The 17,838-nt window shown below is 36.2% G+C and overlaps 1 protein-coding gene across 3 annotated transcripts in view; it reads right to left on the bottom strand.

The window, feature by feature from the left end:
* Positions 1-621: 621 nt before the first annotated feature.
* The window catches only part of LOC126482282 (patj homolog), a 520,071-nt gene continuing 502,854 nt past the window's right edge, over positions 622-17,838 (bottom strand). For all 3 annotated transcript variants that reach the window (XM_050106268.1, XM_050106267.1, XM_050106269.1), the window contains 2 exons: positions 9,375-9,617; positions 622-3,593 (listed from right to left, as the gene is read on the bottom strand). In XM_050106268.1, the coding sequence (XP_049962225.1) occupies positions 3,162-3,593; positions 9,375-9,617 (675 nt within the window). In that variant the 3' untranslated portion in view covers positions 622-3,161. The remainder of the gene's footprint in view (positions 3,594-9,374; positions 9,618-17,838) is intronic.

The following is a 17,838-nucleotide window of genomic DNA, read 5'->3' as shown; positions in this document are numbered from 1 at the left end:
ATTTTGAAATTAAAAAAAAAAATGTTTTAATAAGAAAAGAACACTTGAGTTCCAAAGAACTTATCATCACAAACAGATTTAAAACTACATTTCAAAAATCTGGCAGGTCTGTTTCACTGAATTTAAATCACTTTTGAAAGCTTACTTAAAATGTCAAGTTCAATTTATAAGGGAGTAAGTTTAAGATTGGCTTTATTTAAAAAAGGTATTAGATTGTGGCAGGAAAATTCAAGCAAAGAGAGGAGAATGCAAAGATAAACAGCAGGCAAACAACAGAACTACGAAGAGTAAATAAGCAACACCAGAGTTAAATACAAAATGAGATAAAAAGCTGAACAGTTACAGCAATGCAGCAGTCAGTATCTAAGTTCTTGCATTACACTAAGTTGGGGCAATTAAGCAGCAAACAGATATGCAGTGAAGTAAATGCCTAGTGTATACAACCATTCTGTTTCCCTGTGTAAATGTGCCTGTGCATGTCTTCCGTGATCAAACCAGCTAGTTTGAAGTCAATGAAAACTTTAAGGAAGTGTAGGTTTTCCAGTTCAGTGTTTCACACGCAGGAAGTAATAAACATGGATTTATATTGTATTTACTGGATATTAAATGAAAGGAAATTCATTTCAAAAAACTTCAAACTATGGTAATGGAAATTTTTATTTAGCCTCATTTTTTACAAATTGTACTTACAAGTAAACAGAATCTTTCCCATCAAAATTTTTCTTATTTGATCATAAGCACACTGTCACAGAAAAATCAGCTGAGAGTATGCTTGTGTTACAAGTATTCTATGCCTGCTCAAAAACCAGCACTAAATGAATGATAATTATACCAAAATGATGACAATCCTTTGAGACCAAAGTATAAGAATTAAAAAACTCTATAAGTCAGAAAGATCTACAAATAATACAAAACATTAGTTTTTTTTAAGTTGCAGGAGTGAGCAATGCAAGCTTAACTTAATCTTTAATGCCTACATAAAATGTAACTACTGCTGCATGCTTCCATGTGTTTCACCTCAAATACAACTACCAAGAATAAAACAGTGCCAAAAAAGAGCCTGAGGGAAGTCTTGACTAGGGATGCCACTTCACAATAATATTCAGATTAACTTGAAAATATATAGAGATACTTCTTGTACAGTGATATTACTGTTGTCATGAAAACACTTGTTATTTCATGTGTAACTGTTCTAATGAAAGGAAGGTCTGATTTCCATTCTTCCCTCTTGAACAGTACACAGGTTGCCAGTATCAAAACTGTTTGTACATTCCATGCACAGCACACTAGGAAAAATTAAATAGCACGAACATGGCATGCACAAGTAGTTTTGGAGAATGAGACAATAAAGAGACTATTTAACACTGCAGAAGGAGTAAACAGAACATAGGTTTAATAGAAAACAAACATTAGTTCAGAGTTTTAGTTAAAAAGTTGATTAGTTAATAAACCTTACAACATTTTATTGTTAATAAATGCTGAATTTGATGTGTGATTGTTTTATATCATAGGATTTAATGAACACACAATTCAAAAATCCAAATAATAATTTTAGAGCCTAGATTGCTGTTATGTAAATCTTGTACTATAAATGTCACATGAGCATGACTGAAACATGAATTCAGTTTTTTTAATATCCATTTAAGCCATGAAGCTGATACCAAATTAGATAATAGTTTCATATATTTAAGATGCTATTAAGTATATGGCTGATCAGTCATGCCTCTGCATTTTCTTGTTTTGTAGATCTTGTTCCATAACCATAATCATTTACAATAAAAAATTATTATGCCATACAGAGATATATTCCAATTTAGTTTCAGAATGGGAACACATCAAAAGAACATTAATAATCAATGTTAGCCACACTACTTTTAACAGAGATCCTGTAATTTTGGGTGACTAATGAGACCAAAACCAATACTGAAAATTCTGTCCACAGACTTATTAAATGTTGTTCATCTTCCAGGCAGTTGCTACTGGTACAACAGTGCTCAATATAATATAATGCTTAAAACTTGTTTTATTTTCATTTTCTATTACTTTAAGAAATGATAAAATTCACTTAAGTCTCTGTGTATTCAAAGGTAAGAAGACCATTCAAAAATTTAAGACACAATCTTTATAAATGACTTTATCAAATTAATTTTTTTGGCATCCCTAATCTTAAATGATAACTGGAGGCTCACAACAATGACAGCACTGTCAGCAGAGCTGCTTCCTGCACCATGTCACATGATCCAGTGAAAAGAAAGCTTACAGAATAGTTTTACAACATACAGACATTATATTGGTCCATTCTTAATAAATATTGATAAGACATAAAATAAAATTAATTTTTTTTACACACAACACTGTGAGTGAAAAACTGAGTCAATAAAATAACATTTGCTCCATGTAATAAATAAAATATTTCTCATATTAACTAGTTTATTATTATTTCCAATACAGGAAAGGGAGAAAACATGATCATTTGAGATCCCTTTGATTGCCTCGAGCATAAAAAGTGCACCCAAGAGTGAAGATACCAGGAGTAGCATTGTGAAGTGAGTTAATTAGCCAGAAATGTCTTGTTTCTGGTTTTCCTGATAGCAAGATAATCAGTGCCACAATTCATGCAGTTAAAATCTTTGAATAAACATTTCACTAAGATTTCAGAAGCTATCAATCAAGTTTTACTGTAAGCAAAAGCCAGAATCAGCTGAATGAAGCTTAACAGTTGCATGTGGATGTGGAGTTTTGTATTAAAATTTTGAATTTCACTGGTACACATTGAAACTGGTTTTATATAATAAGTTTTCAGATCCACTATTTCACCATCCATCATTCACACAGCTGTAGCTGGTTTTTGCTAACTACAGCATTATGCACATAAATAACTTTGAAAAAAATTCATGCAGTTACAAATTATTGAGAAATTGTCATCCAAAATTCATATCTACAGAAGCAAGCGAAGTTATGTTTTTCCAACTAAAATTTGCTTTGCCAGTATTAATAAATCTTTACTACAGCACCAACAGCTCACAATGTATAGTGAAATAAACAGAAGCAAAGAAAAAAAAAATGTGTAAAGACTGTTCAAATTTTAAAATGGCAAGAAAAGACAGCTTACGAAGCAAATTGGAACAATTATATTAAACTGAAGCAGAAGCTCACAGCTGTCAGAAGCTCTCAGATTTGACAAGGGCCCCCGTCCCTCCTTCTGGTGACACATCCCCTCCCACAGGAGCAAGAAAATCGCGCTTTCTATATCTGTCAGAATAATATTCCACATGGTGGGTGGTGGTGCTGGTGGTGGCAGCAGCAGCCGATGCTGCATTAGCCCCACTTCTGCTCCGATCACGGTCCTCGCTTACCTGGCTGTGCGAAGCACTGTCAGGGATCGGCAGCGGTTTTGCAACACCGATGCGCACCACGCCTTTTGGTGCTCCCTTCAGTGCCTGCACTGCACGATCCAACGATGCGTTCTCCAGACCAGTATCATTCACAAAAAGCAGACGGTCACCTGGGATCAGCCTCCCATCCAGTTGTGCAACGCCACCAGGCACCAGGCTCCGAATCACAATCACTGTCTCGTTGGGGTTCATTGGATCCTGCAACCATGCCAGACTAGTCAACGCCGTCGTGCTTTGCATGTCTGGGAACTCTACTAGCTCCCAATAGCAATGTAATGACTTATATGCAAACAGTAACTGTCAAAGTGAAAGGGGAGCACACTTACCAAGGGCATCCATATTTCTCTCAATTACTGAAATAGGGAAAACTATTCATCTTTTTTTAAACTTTTTTCCTAAATTCTGGATCCAATTATAAATGCTCCCTTAAACCTCCCAAGACATTAAAAAACTACTGTATAGGCTAGTGCCTAATACAAGACTATACAGTCACAATGCCAGTCTGTTAGAAGATGTAATGTACAAGAATCAATTCAGTGAAACATAGTGTTAATGTAGTGCATGATACTTAAGACAATACTGATGGAATAGGAAACATGTAACATAATAAAGAACACCACTTGCATCAACATTTGAACAGGGATGCAATTAGGCCACAAGCTCAATACACGATAGTTACATTGATAACAGGAAAGCATGTCCAAAACACAAGAATTCAGAAGGATCAGTTTTCTCTGAAAAAACTGGTAAATGTGGCTAGAGAAAGGAGGTGTGCTGAAGGAAGGAAAACTCTTCAGTGTAAAGACAAAAGAGAGAGTGTAGAAATCTATAAAGTATCGGCTAAGTAACAGGTAAGGTAAAATAATGCTTTTTGCATATAATTATTTTTGAGTGTCCTGGTGCGTCTTTCAGTAAATAATAAGGACTTTAAATCCATTTATTTAAGTCATGCATCCCTGAAAGATTACACTAGCTTAATTTACTCTATAATTTTCTACACTCTGAGTATACAAGAGAAATATTGCTTTGTGCTTTATTTTGAAAGCTCTGTATATTCTTCCAAGAGTATGCTATACAAATTTCATAGCAGGAATGAGACAGAACATGCAAAATGGTAAATTAATACTGGACAGTCAGTAATGAGTACATTAATTAAAGCTTTCCATAGTGCAAAAACATGAGCGACAAGTATTTGTTTGTAAATCAGGAATGATAGTTTACTGAAAATGAAATTTCAATGATGAAAATGCACATTTTCAATAAATGAATGTGATTAATGTTTATGTCACAAAGTCACTGTCTCTCTAGCACAAATTTCACAAAAAAAAAAACCAAGAGTATTGATAATATTCACACAAATACATAAAACATTGATTATAACTGATATTTATACACCTTTATTGGAAAAGGCGGCAAGAGGATTGTTTTACTTTCAGTCCAAAAATTAGTTTCAATTTCAAACTCATTACATCTACTAAAGAAACTTGTATTACAGTACCTGTGCAAATAGTATCTACTTTAAAATAGGATAACAAGTAAAACTGAAAATAAGGGCTGTGCATGGTCTGGTCTTCACTAAACAGTACCTCAGTTTTCTACAGTGTTGTTATACACACAATTCATACAAAATGGGTCACATTTTGTGGCAGACCACTTATTCTGGTGTCTTGTGATTAGGAAGGTTCACATATTTTGATTCAACTATCTTTCTTTAACATCACCAAACCCATTCAATGTAATTCTATCATCTGTAGTATCTATGTTAACTTTTGATACATTTTTTTCCATCCTGAGTTTTAACTTATAGCTGTACTGAGTTAGAATATTCTGGTAAAAGCCAAAGCCTAAATTAACATATCAGTTTCCTCATACAAAATGCAATATGCTTACTTCAAGAGAAAAAAATTTTCTCTTAACAGTCAAGATGATGAACTAGCTTTTTTGTTCTTGCATTTAAATACACTTTTCCTTGCACACAATTACTTTAGTTCCTTGCTGCTGATCTGTATCAGATGCTGCTAAGAAACTAAATCTCTTTAATCTGATATCAAGACTCTGAAGTTCACATCACTGCTGTTACAGAAATGAGCACATACAACAAGAACACACAATGTCTATTAGTCATACTGACAATAAAAAGCAAACATAATGTGGAAATATCTGCATTCAACATGACATCCCTAAGCTTACTTGTGTTTGGAACATAGCAAAACCTACATTTTACATAGTTACTCATTACGTTCAGTAGTAATCTACATTTAACTAATATTACAACATTTCATTTCCACACTTATTTTTCTTATTTGAAATTTTCCTGCACTGAATTATTTTCATTCCCTATTTAATCCAAATCTTCATACAAGGCAAGTGAAGGTGTTATCGCAATTTGTTATACATCCCTTTCAGTTCTAGTTCTGCTGTCTTATTATAAGATAAAAAATCTGTAATGTATTGCAAAACAGCTTTACACAAAAACAAGTTTTCAGGTGGTAGTTCCTTAAAAGTAATTAAATATCTGGATTAGCTGTACATTTTCAAGAAAGAGAAATGTCTGCTGGATGACATGACAAAGCTGTGACAAGTTGAGTCATATAAGATCAAACCACATGCAACAAGACTGTATAACAAAAGCCTGAAAGAGAGATTAATAAAGACAAAAGATGATGCCCATAACATTCCTCTTATTGATTGCCATGTTCATTAAGAAATTTATTCATTAAAGCAATGTCTTTTTTTACATTCGCACTAACAGGAGACCACTATGTCCATGAACTGAGGGTAGTATTTCACAGCCTACACAATCTCCACACAATTTTGGCACAATTAATGTTCTCACTTCACATATCAGTTGCTACTCTCAACGAAAGACACACTTTATCTGACTCTGATCAGCCATTCGTTTCAATTTACTAGGCTATAACGGAAGACACTTATAGGGCTTACAAGAATACAGGATCCTTTAGTGAACTTCACTGATATCATCATTGGTCTTTGTGTCTGTTGAGTAATGTCAAAATCTTAGAAGACACTTTTTGATAAAGTTCCTACTTGTCATTTTTAGATGATATGAAGAACTTTACTGGAAGAGGATGAGTAGGAAACTTGTTGAAATATTTTTTCAAGAAAACACTGTTAGTCAGCTGATAAACTGAGGGCATTTGACAAGTTGTGGGGTTGGTTTGTTTTCTGATATACAACACACCTGATTAAAATATGAAATGACTACGCACAAAACATGCTACCTATCTCAGGAAATTGTCTAATATAAAGCTGTAGGTATAGTTTGGGTACTTGTGTCAGTCAGTTATTTGTGGACCCCTTTCCATGTACAAACACACACACACACACACACACACACACACACACACACACACACACATTCATTTTACAACAAAGAATTGAGAGATCTATCCAAATTGAGTACATGTTAATCTCTCCTACTGGCTCTTGATCACACTGTTTTGGATTTCTTCTAGTCCAAACACTCTTTTCCTCTCCTTTGTTCACTCCCTCTTCCTAATCACATTTTGAGAGTAGCTACTGTTTATTACTTCCTTTTCCTCTACTCTGCCTTCTTTTTGGCTCTCTTTCTGGTTTTTATGGTCTCTTTTGATCCTTCTTCTTCTGTGTTTCTCTTTGCTCACATCTCTTTGCTTCCTAACATCTCTCTGTGAATAAATATTTGCTGCCTTTTAATTGGATAGCTTTTTTCTTTACTACAGTGTATTAGCACAACCATTCACAAATTAACTATATTTCTTGATGAGTATCTCATCACTTCTGCATTAGGACTCTAACTTTCATTACATTGTCTGAGTTAATAGTCCAGAGTCTGAATTAACACATACATCTGTCATATCTAAAAATATTACTCTTTCTTTTTTAAATAGTTTTCATGTAGCTGATCTACGTTTGTGGAAGCTTAAAGTGGAATAGTTATGAACAAGTGATTTCCTCATACCAAATGATTACAATTTCTTTGTAGCTATTTTTATTTCTGTTAAACCCTTGCACTGTTAAACACTAGCATGAAACTTTTTTGTCATTTATTCATTTTACTGAAGTTCATCACAGACAGTTCCTGAATTTTTTGCTACATAAAAAGAGGCAAGTTGATCTGATGGAAGCAAGGCATAGTGCTACAATTAATTAAATTTCCTTCATAACTGTATCTTTATTACAAAAAAATTAGTATATGCAAATTGCCTAATATACACTTATAAATCTTACCACAACATTGTCATGTCAGTTAAAACATAAAACACTTCTCTCAGATTACAATATTACTATTCACATACTGTTATTTATTTTTTATACATATTAGCAAAAATGAGATTGATAAATAGTATTTTGTCCATGAGAAATGAAACAAATGCTTTTGATTTTGAGTCTGCTACTTACACTACAAGGAAATTACTTTTGAGACTCACTCCAATGGCTGCCTACATATTCTTCACTTTTCTGGCCTCTCATGCTGTTTTTTCTTTCCTTACAGCACTGAGATAAAATCTATAATATTCTTTGTTCATCTTCCTTTTACAAAAAACATCAGTTACAGACACACCATGAAGACTACTAATTCAACAACATTATTAAATATATAACTTACAGCTTTTTCCAAACTAAATGAGAAAAATAAATATGAGATCATAATTTTCAATCCTCGTAGATCATAATCTTATAATATAGCATAAAAGAAGGTGTATTTTTCATATTGTTTACTTTTAATACTTCATATTGATATTCATAATGATGATGATGATGATGATGATGATGATAATGAAAATGATGATTATAACTGACAGTGATTACAAACAGTAATTCAAGGGCTGCTAATCAACTACCAAACAAAAAGAAGAATTTGGTATAGTGCAATGTTTTAAAGTATTTATATTTCCCAAGAAGAACGTACTACATGCAAATAGTTTACTGAGAAGTTTTCCTAGAAGTGTGGGTCACTTAAGCTTTCAAAGTGTGTAGATGGCACTACATGATGAATACTATATACAGAGACCACATGTAAGACTTAATAATAAAGGCCATAAATCTAAACATCTAGCATTATTAACGCATATCTATCTGTGCAAGATAAAATGTTACAAAACAAAGAATTACACACCTAGGGACAAAATGGGAAGCTCAATTATCATCCACCATATAACACAACAGACGTACACCAAATCACAAAGTGTAAGCTTATTTGAGGAAAAATACAGTTTTACAAGTTTGAATTTGAGTGCTTGACAGTTAACACCTACCTGTGAACTCACAATATCAAGAAATACTTTACATAAAAGAAATATGTATTTTGATTCTCTACAAGAATCTTCGTATTCAGTCTAAGTACCCCTTTCCATAACTGACTGCATTACATCATAAAATGAGTCTAATAAGTACAGTCAAAAACTAAATATCACAACTGCGTGCCAAAAACATCAGTATAAAACCACAACTTAAATAATAGTCACACATTTAGTTCAAAGTTATACAGCAATGTCAGTTAAAACAACAAATAATAGGCATGCATCCCCTCTACCTCCCTCCCCTCTCTCTCTCTCTCTCTCTCTCTCTCTCTCTCACACACACACACACACACACACACACACACACACACACATATAGAATCCTGTGAATCTTTCTCAGCTGCTGATTACTTCTTTTGTAATGTTGAAAGTGGCTAAATACTATGTGGATTTTCTAACACATTTTAAATTTCCCCCATGCTAATGGCAGTATGATAGACTGGAAACAATACAAACCAAATTCATATAGAGTTATATTAAAAAATGAAATTTGTACATTCTTCATAGCAAAACTGCATGTTACAAGTACAGAGCTTTATTCATGAAGTAGAAATGATTCCTTTCTGGTACTCAAAAACTCTAATTGCATGGGAAATTAATGTTATATATAAATGTGATAGGAAAATGGCTGCTTTGTCAAGGGTGAAGACTGTATTGCTTCATCCCCACCGCTCACCTGGTAGTCAAGGATGGAGAATCCCAGACCACGATCGCCTTTCACTAGTTCTATAATCTGTGGCTCTGAACTCCACATTGCAAGGCCTGTTAATGGCTCCAGGGACCGTGATTTCATTTTGGAGAAACTTGCATCAGTAGCAGTCGCTGTAGTAGTTGTTGATGCTAGAGAACCATCTGATTTAGCCTTCACAAGCCTATCGGTAGCTGGAATAAGGTTCTGGAGGCTGCCTCCCAGAATGTTCTGTGAAATACAACAGAGAACAATTATGATACATTTTCTATAGTTGCAAATAATCTGTACTTCTAGCCTGAGTAGATCAAATATAACCACATGGAATGCAATATATATTAAAAAATTCTACTTGCAAAGTGACAGGCAGGCACAAACAATTATAAATATGCTTTCCTTTGTCTAGCAAAAGATTAGTTAGTCAGTTAGTTACTTTCATGTCTTGGGGATAATTGGATGATAAATTGTAATGATATGTAATGAGTCATTTTACATTCACATTGTCATTAATTTGAAAATATGGCTACAAGTCATTTTTTTTTAGTTTTGTTTAATCAACAGATGTGAGTTAGTAATTCATATCAACTCTCTTTTACACATTACAATAACGGAAATTCTCCTACAGAACAGAAGGAGCTGCCAAACCTTCTTCAGTTTGTTTTCAAATTTTACGATGCTATCTGTCAGATATTTTATATCACTGGGTAAGTGATCAAAAATTTTAGTTGCAGCATTGTGCTAAAGACAACCTTAATGTGGAGTAATGAATATCATTTCTTCTTCTGATAATGTGACTATGTACATCACTGTTCTTTTTGAACTGCAGTGGATTATTTACAACAAATTTCACAAGGAAATAAATATAATGTGAAGGAATAGTCAAAATGCTTGACTCCTTAAACAGATGTTTACCAGATGATCGTGGATGAGCACCACATATTATTCTTGCAGCCGGTTTTTGGGCAATGAAGTGTTTCTTTCTTACCCCACAACATTAATCTGTATGTCATAACTGAAAGAAAATATGCAAAATATTGCATTCTACTGATTGGTCTCTCCCCAAGACTTTCAATTATTCTAAGTGCAAATGTGGCTGAACTAAGTTGTTTTAGGAGTTACAAAATGTGCTTTTCCAGTTTAAATTCTCATCAACATGTACACTTAAAATTTTTGAAGTTCACATCCTATTTCTTATTTCCTCACTGTGTACTACACTTATCACTGGCTTAGTACCTCTAGATGTGCAGAACTGAATGTACTGTGTCTTTTTAAAATTGAGAACGAGACCATTCACAGAAAACCAGTCAATTACACTGTTAAGAAGATTTGTACCATCTGACTACTGGTGTTATCACCAAAAAGAACTAATTCTACTTCTACTTCTTGTATATTAGATGGGAGATCATTTACATATATGAGGAACAATGGTAGACCTAAGATTGAGCCTTTGGTAACCCCATAAGTGATTTCTCCCCAGTCAGAAGAATCTCCCTCAATAACATTGGTTAAATTATTAAGTACAACTTACTGCGTTCTTTAGGTTAGATACGACATTATACATTTGTTGGCTATACCATCAACTTCATAAAACTTTAGTTTATCTAGGAGGATATTGCAATACAGACAGTCAATTGCATTTGATAGGTTACAGAAAATACCAAGTGGTTCTATTTTGTTGTTTAATGCTTGCACAATTTGGTGAGTGAATGTGTAAATGGCGGCTCGGCAGAGCAACTCCCCTGAAATCCAAACTGTGGTTTACTTTGGATAATATTGTTGCTCAGGTGGGATACTAACCAGAATACTTCACCTGCTCAAAAATTTACGAAAATGATGTCTGCAGAGAAACAGGTTGGTCGTTATTGGCATCATCTTTCTTATAGTGGGGTTTAATAATGGCATATTTCAATCTCTCTGCAAAAATGCTTTGAGTAAGTGATGCATTACACATTTCAGGTAAGACAGGGCTTAGTATATGGGAAAAAATCCTTAGTACTCTGTTGGAAATACCATCAAATCCATTTGCGCTTCTATTTTTGAGAGAATATATACTTTTCTTAATTTCAGAAAAGAGGTGTGGGTAGGGAAATCATCTAGATAACTTGCCTAACTGTTTCCTAATTACTCTAGTAATTCCTAATTGATGTAATTTGTCAACCTACTTCTCTCTTTTGTGTTTGATCTCGTCAATAATCTGATTATCTTAGTTTATTTTCTCTACAGTTCATCACTCTCTCTCACCAGATCAAGAAAGTTCTTGTTTTAAAATCTACCTGCTGTGGCTTTCACTCCTGAATGTGTGTGCCTGTCTTATGCTCGTTTATTCATTGCTGTTGTGGTACACAAAAAAACTCTCTCTCTCTCTCTCTCTCTCTCTCTCTCTCTCTCTCTCTCTCTCTCTCTCAAGGAAACATCACTGACTTGACCACATATTTTATGGAGAAAAACGCTCGTTAGCAAGATATGATCCCCAGCAATTGACTGTGTGCAAAAATTTGAGCCATAATTCTAATAGCACATATTTATGGTCTTGTGAATGTACTGGCGAGGGCGAGCAGGTTGGGGGCTTTTGAGTGATGACCAATGTATGTGAATGTTTAAAAGGTGTACATTTTGGAGATTATGGCCAAACTTTTCATGTGCGGTTGACTGTTGGAGCTGACATTTTGCAAAAAATGCTTTTTTTCTCCTTAAAATATGAGGTCCCGTTCATGATGTTTCCTTGGAAGAGGCAGTACTGGTCGTTGTGAACAAGACATTGCTGAGATCATGTGATTGTAGCGGTTGGCAAACTACTATTTTTTCTTCTAATAATTTCCGGGTATGCAGCCGGATCCTGTCGACATTCTGCCACGATATTTCGGCCCAGAGACGTCCGGCCATCATCAGGTGAGTACACAACTGCTGAAGAGCCCAGGTGCAGTCGCGGTATTTATGCCGAATCTCGCGCATGCGAAATGTACTGGCATTATACAATCACAGCGGAATCGACAGTGTCATTCGATACTCAATGACTTGATGAACCTTTATTTTCACCACTGAGGGCAGCACGTACAACTCGGCTATGCTGCGCATGTCAACACCTGACGCATGCGCTGTAGGATGCCAGTACATTTCGCATGCGCGAGATTCGGCATAAATACCGCGACTGCACCTGGGCTCTTCAGTAGTTGTGTACTCACCTGATGATGGCCGGACGTCTCTGGGCCGAAATATCGTGGCAGAATGTCGACGGGATCCGGCTGCATAGCCGGAAATTATTAGAAGAAGAAATACGCCGGGAAAATTTCAGAAGTCACAAACTACTATTTCTTTATTGTTTGTGTTCAAATCACAAATATCTTACAATGCCTATTTCAACACTTTTTTTTAAATTTTGGCTAATGTTAATGTACTATGTCTGGTAGTAGACTTTCGCCTAAGAAATAGATTTACAAAGATGCGTAGACATTAAATTCTAATTAGATTGCTGCACTAATTGTGTTGATGAAGAATGAAAACAAGTACTGACAAGATCTGTCACCTACAAGTTCACGTTCAGTTGCTATGTATCGCAGAGTTGCACAAACATGTTTATTCCAAACAACGAATGGTGAATGACAGCACCCATTTCACCTCACATTTGAAAAATTTGCATAAAAGGAATTATGACTAGTTCTTACGATTCTGACACCATGTTCAAAATTGATTGTCAAATGATTGTAGTGAAAATATTCAGTGATTAAAGAATGGTCACCCACAATGGAATCTATAACATTCACAGAAGTCACTTGTGGCATTCCATAACCCAGAATCCACTTGGTGCTGTGAATGATGATGTTATGTACAATAGAATGAAACCAGTTTTCACAGTGAAGTTTTTTGTAAGATATACCGCAAGTATTATTGTGATATATTTCATAACTGTAAGAGTAATCCAGTACTTTAAGTAAGGTAGAGTTCCTTCTCATTATTCAAACCACTTGTGGATTCATCCTTCCAATATACTATCTGTTAATAGGCGAATTTGTGATGATGGTCACTATTTCTTAACGCATAGATCTGTTGAGCTCAACCTTGAATATGATTGTTTATAAGGTTGAATTGAGAGAGAGATAGACAGAAGATGTTTTAACAAACATCACACAATATTTTTATCTTCTGCAAAATGTTTTAGAACAACTCATGCACAAAAATTGAATTTATTATAACTTGTCACTTGAATGAAAATGTATTATAAACAGTAGCTTGACTATAGATATTACCAAACAGGTTTACCTTGACAACAGTTTGTCATAGAGTAAATGTTGGTAATATATTTTAGGTCACAATGACTAAAGTAAGGTTAAGCTTTAATGTCCCATTGATGATTAGGTCATTAAAAATGAACAAAATCTCTGATACGAAAAGGACAGGAGGAAGAAATCTGCTGCATATTGTTTCAAGAAAACCATTCAAGCAATCACCTTAACTGATTCAGAGACATTGTGGAAAATCTAAACCTAGATGGCGAAACAAGGACTTTAACTCCACTATGGCAAAAGAACAAGTGTAATAATCATGAAAAGATGAGGGTTTGGAATTGGCACTTTCACTATGTAAACCAAAAAAACTAGATACAATCACAAGAAGCTCAAGGAGATACCAAGAGAAATAAAAGTTCAAATAAACAAAAAATTAGAAAAATAACTTTCTTTCATCAGTGAGCACACATACATAATATTATAATTGAGTAGTTATTCTCTCATATGCAATTCCCAGTTAAATCATAACCCCTGAAACTTGGAAAGTATGGCCTTTTATCAGTTAGTGATAATACCCCTTATTGTGTACTGTAAGCTGATTGAGAATTGTGCCAATATTTTGCTTTCTCAGGCATTACTTTCTTTTGCGGTGAAGCAGCTCAGACAGGCCATTCCAGATATATTAAGAATGAATAAATATATCAAGGTGTAGTTTTTGTGAAACTACAGCAGACAATAAGGCGAGTTCCTGATGTTCACAAGCAATTTTCGTTGTTTATAGTCGCTGTTTATAGTCGCCAAATTACGAAATTGACTTTTTACCCCCTAATGGAATTATATACTTTTTTCTGTAGCATTTGAAAGAAGCTACTAAGAGAACTTCAATGACATAACTCATAATTAGTAAACTGCAGGATCGTCTATAGAAAGGTCCCAGAACTGCTCTCATCAATAAACGGTCACAATGCCCACATAGTACTAGGGACAGAAAGTTGGCTGAAACCAGATGTAAACAGAAATGAAATTCTAAACTTAGATTGGGATGTTTACTGCAGAGACAGGCTGGACAGTGAAGGGGGAGGCGTGTTTATAGCGATAAAAAGTGCAATTGTATCGAAGGAAATTGATGGAGATCCGAAATGTGAAATACTTTGGGTGAAGATCACGGTTAAAGCAGGCTCAAACATGGTAATTGGATGTCTCTATAGGTCCCCTGGCTTGGCAGCTGTTGTGGCAGAGCACCTGAAGGAAAATTTGGAAAATATTTCGAGTAGATTTCCTGACCATATTATAGTTCTGGGTGGAGATTTTAATTTGCCAGATATAGACTGGGAGACTCAAACGTTTACAACAGGTGGCAGGGACAAAGCATCCAGTGAAATTTTTTAAGTGCATTATCTGAAAACTACCTTGAGCAGTTAAACAGAGAACCGACTCAAGGCGATAACATATTAGACCCTCTGGTGACAAACGGACCCAAACCATTTGAAACAGTTAATGCAAAACAGGGAATCAGCGATCATAAAGCGATTACTGCACCGATGATTTCAACCATAAATAGAAATATTAAAACAGGTAGGAAGATTTTTCTGTTTAGCGAAAGTGACAAAAAGCAGATTTCAGAGTACTTGACGGCTCAACACAAAAGTTTTGCCTCAAGCACTGTAGTTCCTTCTCTAGATTGTCGCACAGATGACAAAACGGTAGATGTTGAAATAGATGACAGAGAGACAGAAAAACAATTAAAATCACTCAAAAGAGGAAAGGCCGCTGGACTTGATGGGATACCAGTTCGATTTTACACAGAGTACGTGAAGGAACTTGGCCCCCCTTCTTGCAGCGGTGTAGTGTAGCATTCCAAAGAATTGGAAAAGGGCACAGGTCATCCCCATTTTCATGAAGAGACGTCAAACAGATGTGTAGAACTACATCTCTAATGTCGATCAGTTGTAGAATTTTGGAACACGTATTATGTTTGAGAATAATGACTTTTCTGGAGACTAGAAATCTACTCTGTAGGAATCAGCATGGGTTTCGAAACAGATGAGTGTGTGAAGCCCAGCTCGCACTATTCGTACACGAGACTCAAGAGGGCCAGAGACACAGGTTCCCAGGTAGATGCTGTGTTTCTCGACTTCCACAAGGCATTTGATACAGTTCCCCACAGTCGTTTAATGAACAAAGTAAGAGCATATGGACTATCAGACCAACTGTGTGATTGGATTGAAGAGTTCCTAGATGACAGAACGCAGCATGTCATTCTCAATGGAGAGAAGTCTTCCGAAGTAAGAGTGATTTCAGGAGTGCCGCAGGGGAGTGTTGTAGGACTGTTGCTATTCACAATACACACTACTGGCCATTAAAATTGCTACACCAAGAAGAAATGCAAATGATAAACGGGTATTGATTGGACAAATATATTATACTAGAACTGACATTGATTACATTTTCACGCATTTTGAGTGCATAGATCCTGAGAAATCAGTACCCACAACAACCACCTCTGGCCGTAATAACAGCCTTGATATGCCTGGGCATTGAGTCAAACAGAGCTTGGATGCGTGTACAGGTACAGTTGCCATGCAGCGTCAACACAATACCACAAGTTCATCAAGAGTAGTGACTGGTGTATTGTGACGAGCGAGTTGCTCAGCCACCATTGACTAGACGTTTTCAACTGATAAGAGATCTGGAGAATGTGCTGGCCAGGGAAGCAGTCGAACATTTTCTGTATCCAGAAAGGCCTGTACATGACCTGCAACATGTGGTCGTTTATTATCCTGCTGAAATGTAGGGTTTCGCAGGGATCGAATGAAGGGTAGAGCCACGGGTCGTAACACACCTGGAATGTAACGCCCACTGTTCAAATTGCCGTCAATGCGAACAAGAGGTGACCGAGACGTGTAACCAATGGCACCCCATACCGTCACGCCTGGTGATATGACAGTATGGCGATGACGAATACATGCTTCCAATGTACGTTCACCGCGATGTTGCCAAACACAGATGTGACCATCATGATGCTGTAAAGAGAACCTGGATCCATCCGAAAAAATGATGTTTTGCCATTTGTGCACCCAGGTTTGTCATTGAGTACACCATCGCAGGTGCTCCTGTCTGTGATGCAGCGTCAAGGGAAACTGCAGCCACGGTCTCCGAGATGATAGTCCATGCTGCTGCAAACGTCGTCAAACTGTTTGTGCAGATGGTTGTTGTCTTGCAAACGTCCCCATCTGTTGACTCAGGGATCGAGACGTGGCTGCACGATCCATTACAGCTATGCAGATAAGATGCCTGTCATCTCCACTGCTAGTGATACGAGGCCGTTGGGATCCAGCACAACGTTCCGTATTACCCCCCTGAACCCACCGATTCCATATTCTGCTAACAGTCATTGGATCTCGACCAACGCGAGCAGCAATGTCGCGATACAATAAACCGCAATCACGATAGGCTACAATCCGACCTTTATCAAAGTCGGAAACCTGATGGTATGCATTTCTCCTCCTTACATGAGGCATCACAACCACCTTTCAACAGGCAACGCCGGTCAACTGCTTTTGTGTATGAGAAATCGGTTGGAAACTTTCCTCATGTCAGCTAGTTGTAGTTGTCGCCACCGGTGCCAACCTTGTGTGAATGCTCTGAAAAGCTAATCATTTGCATATCACAGCATCTTCTTCCTGTCAGTTAAATTTCATGTCTGTAGCATGTCATCTTCATGGTGTAGCAATTTTAATGGCCAGTAGTGTACATAAATGACCTTGTGGATAACATCGGAAGTTCACTGAGGCTTTTTGCGAATGATGCTGTAGTATATCGAGAGGTTGTAACATTGGAAAATTGTACTGAAATGCAGGAGGATCTGCAACGAATTGACACATGTTGCAGGGAATGGCAATTGAATCTCAATGTAGACAAGTGTAATGTGCTGCGAATACATAGAAAGAGAGATCCTTTATCATTTAGCTACAATATAGCAGGTCAGCAACTGGAAGCAGTTAATTCCATAAATTATCTGGGAGTAGACATTAGGAGTGATTTAAATTGGAATGACCATATAAAATTAATCACCAGTAAAGCAGATGCCAGACTGAGATTCATTGGAAGAATCCTAAGGAAATGCAATCTGAAAACAAAGGACGTAGGTTACAGTACACTTGTTCGCCCACTGCTTGAATACTGCTCACTGGTGTGGGATCCGTACCAGATAGGGTTGATAGAAGAGA

This window comes from Schistocerca serialis, chromosome 5 (genome assembly GCF_023864345.2).
Source record: "Schistocerca serialis cubense isolate TAMUIC-IGC-003099 chromosome 5, iqSchSeri2.2, whole genome shotgun sequence".
NCBI lineage: Eukaryota > Metazoa > Arthropoda > Insecta > Orthoptera > Acrididae > Schistocerca > Schistocerca serialis.
This window is presented reverse-complemented; position numbering and strand designations above follow the sequence as displayed.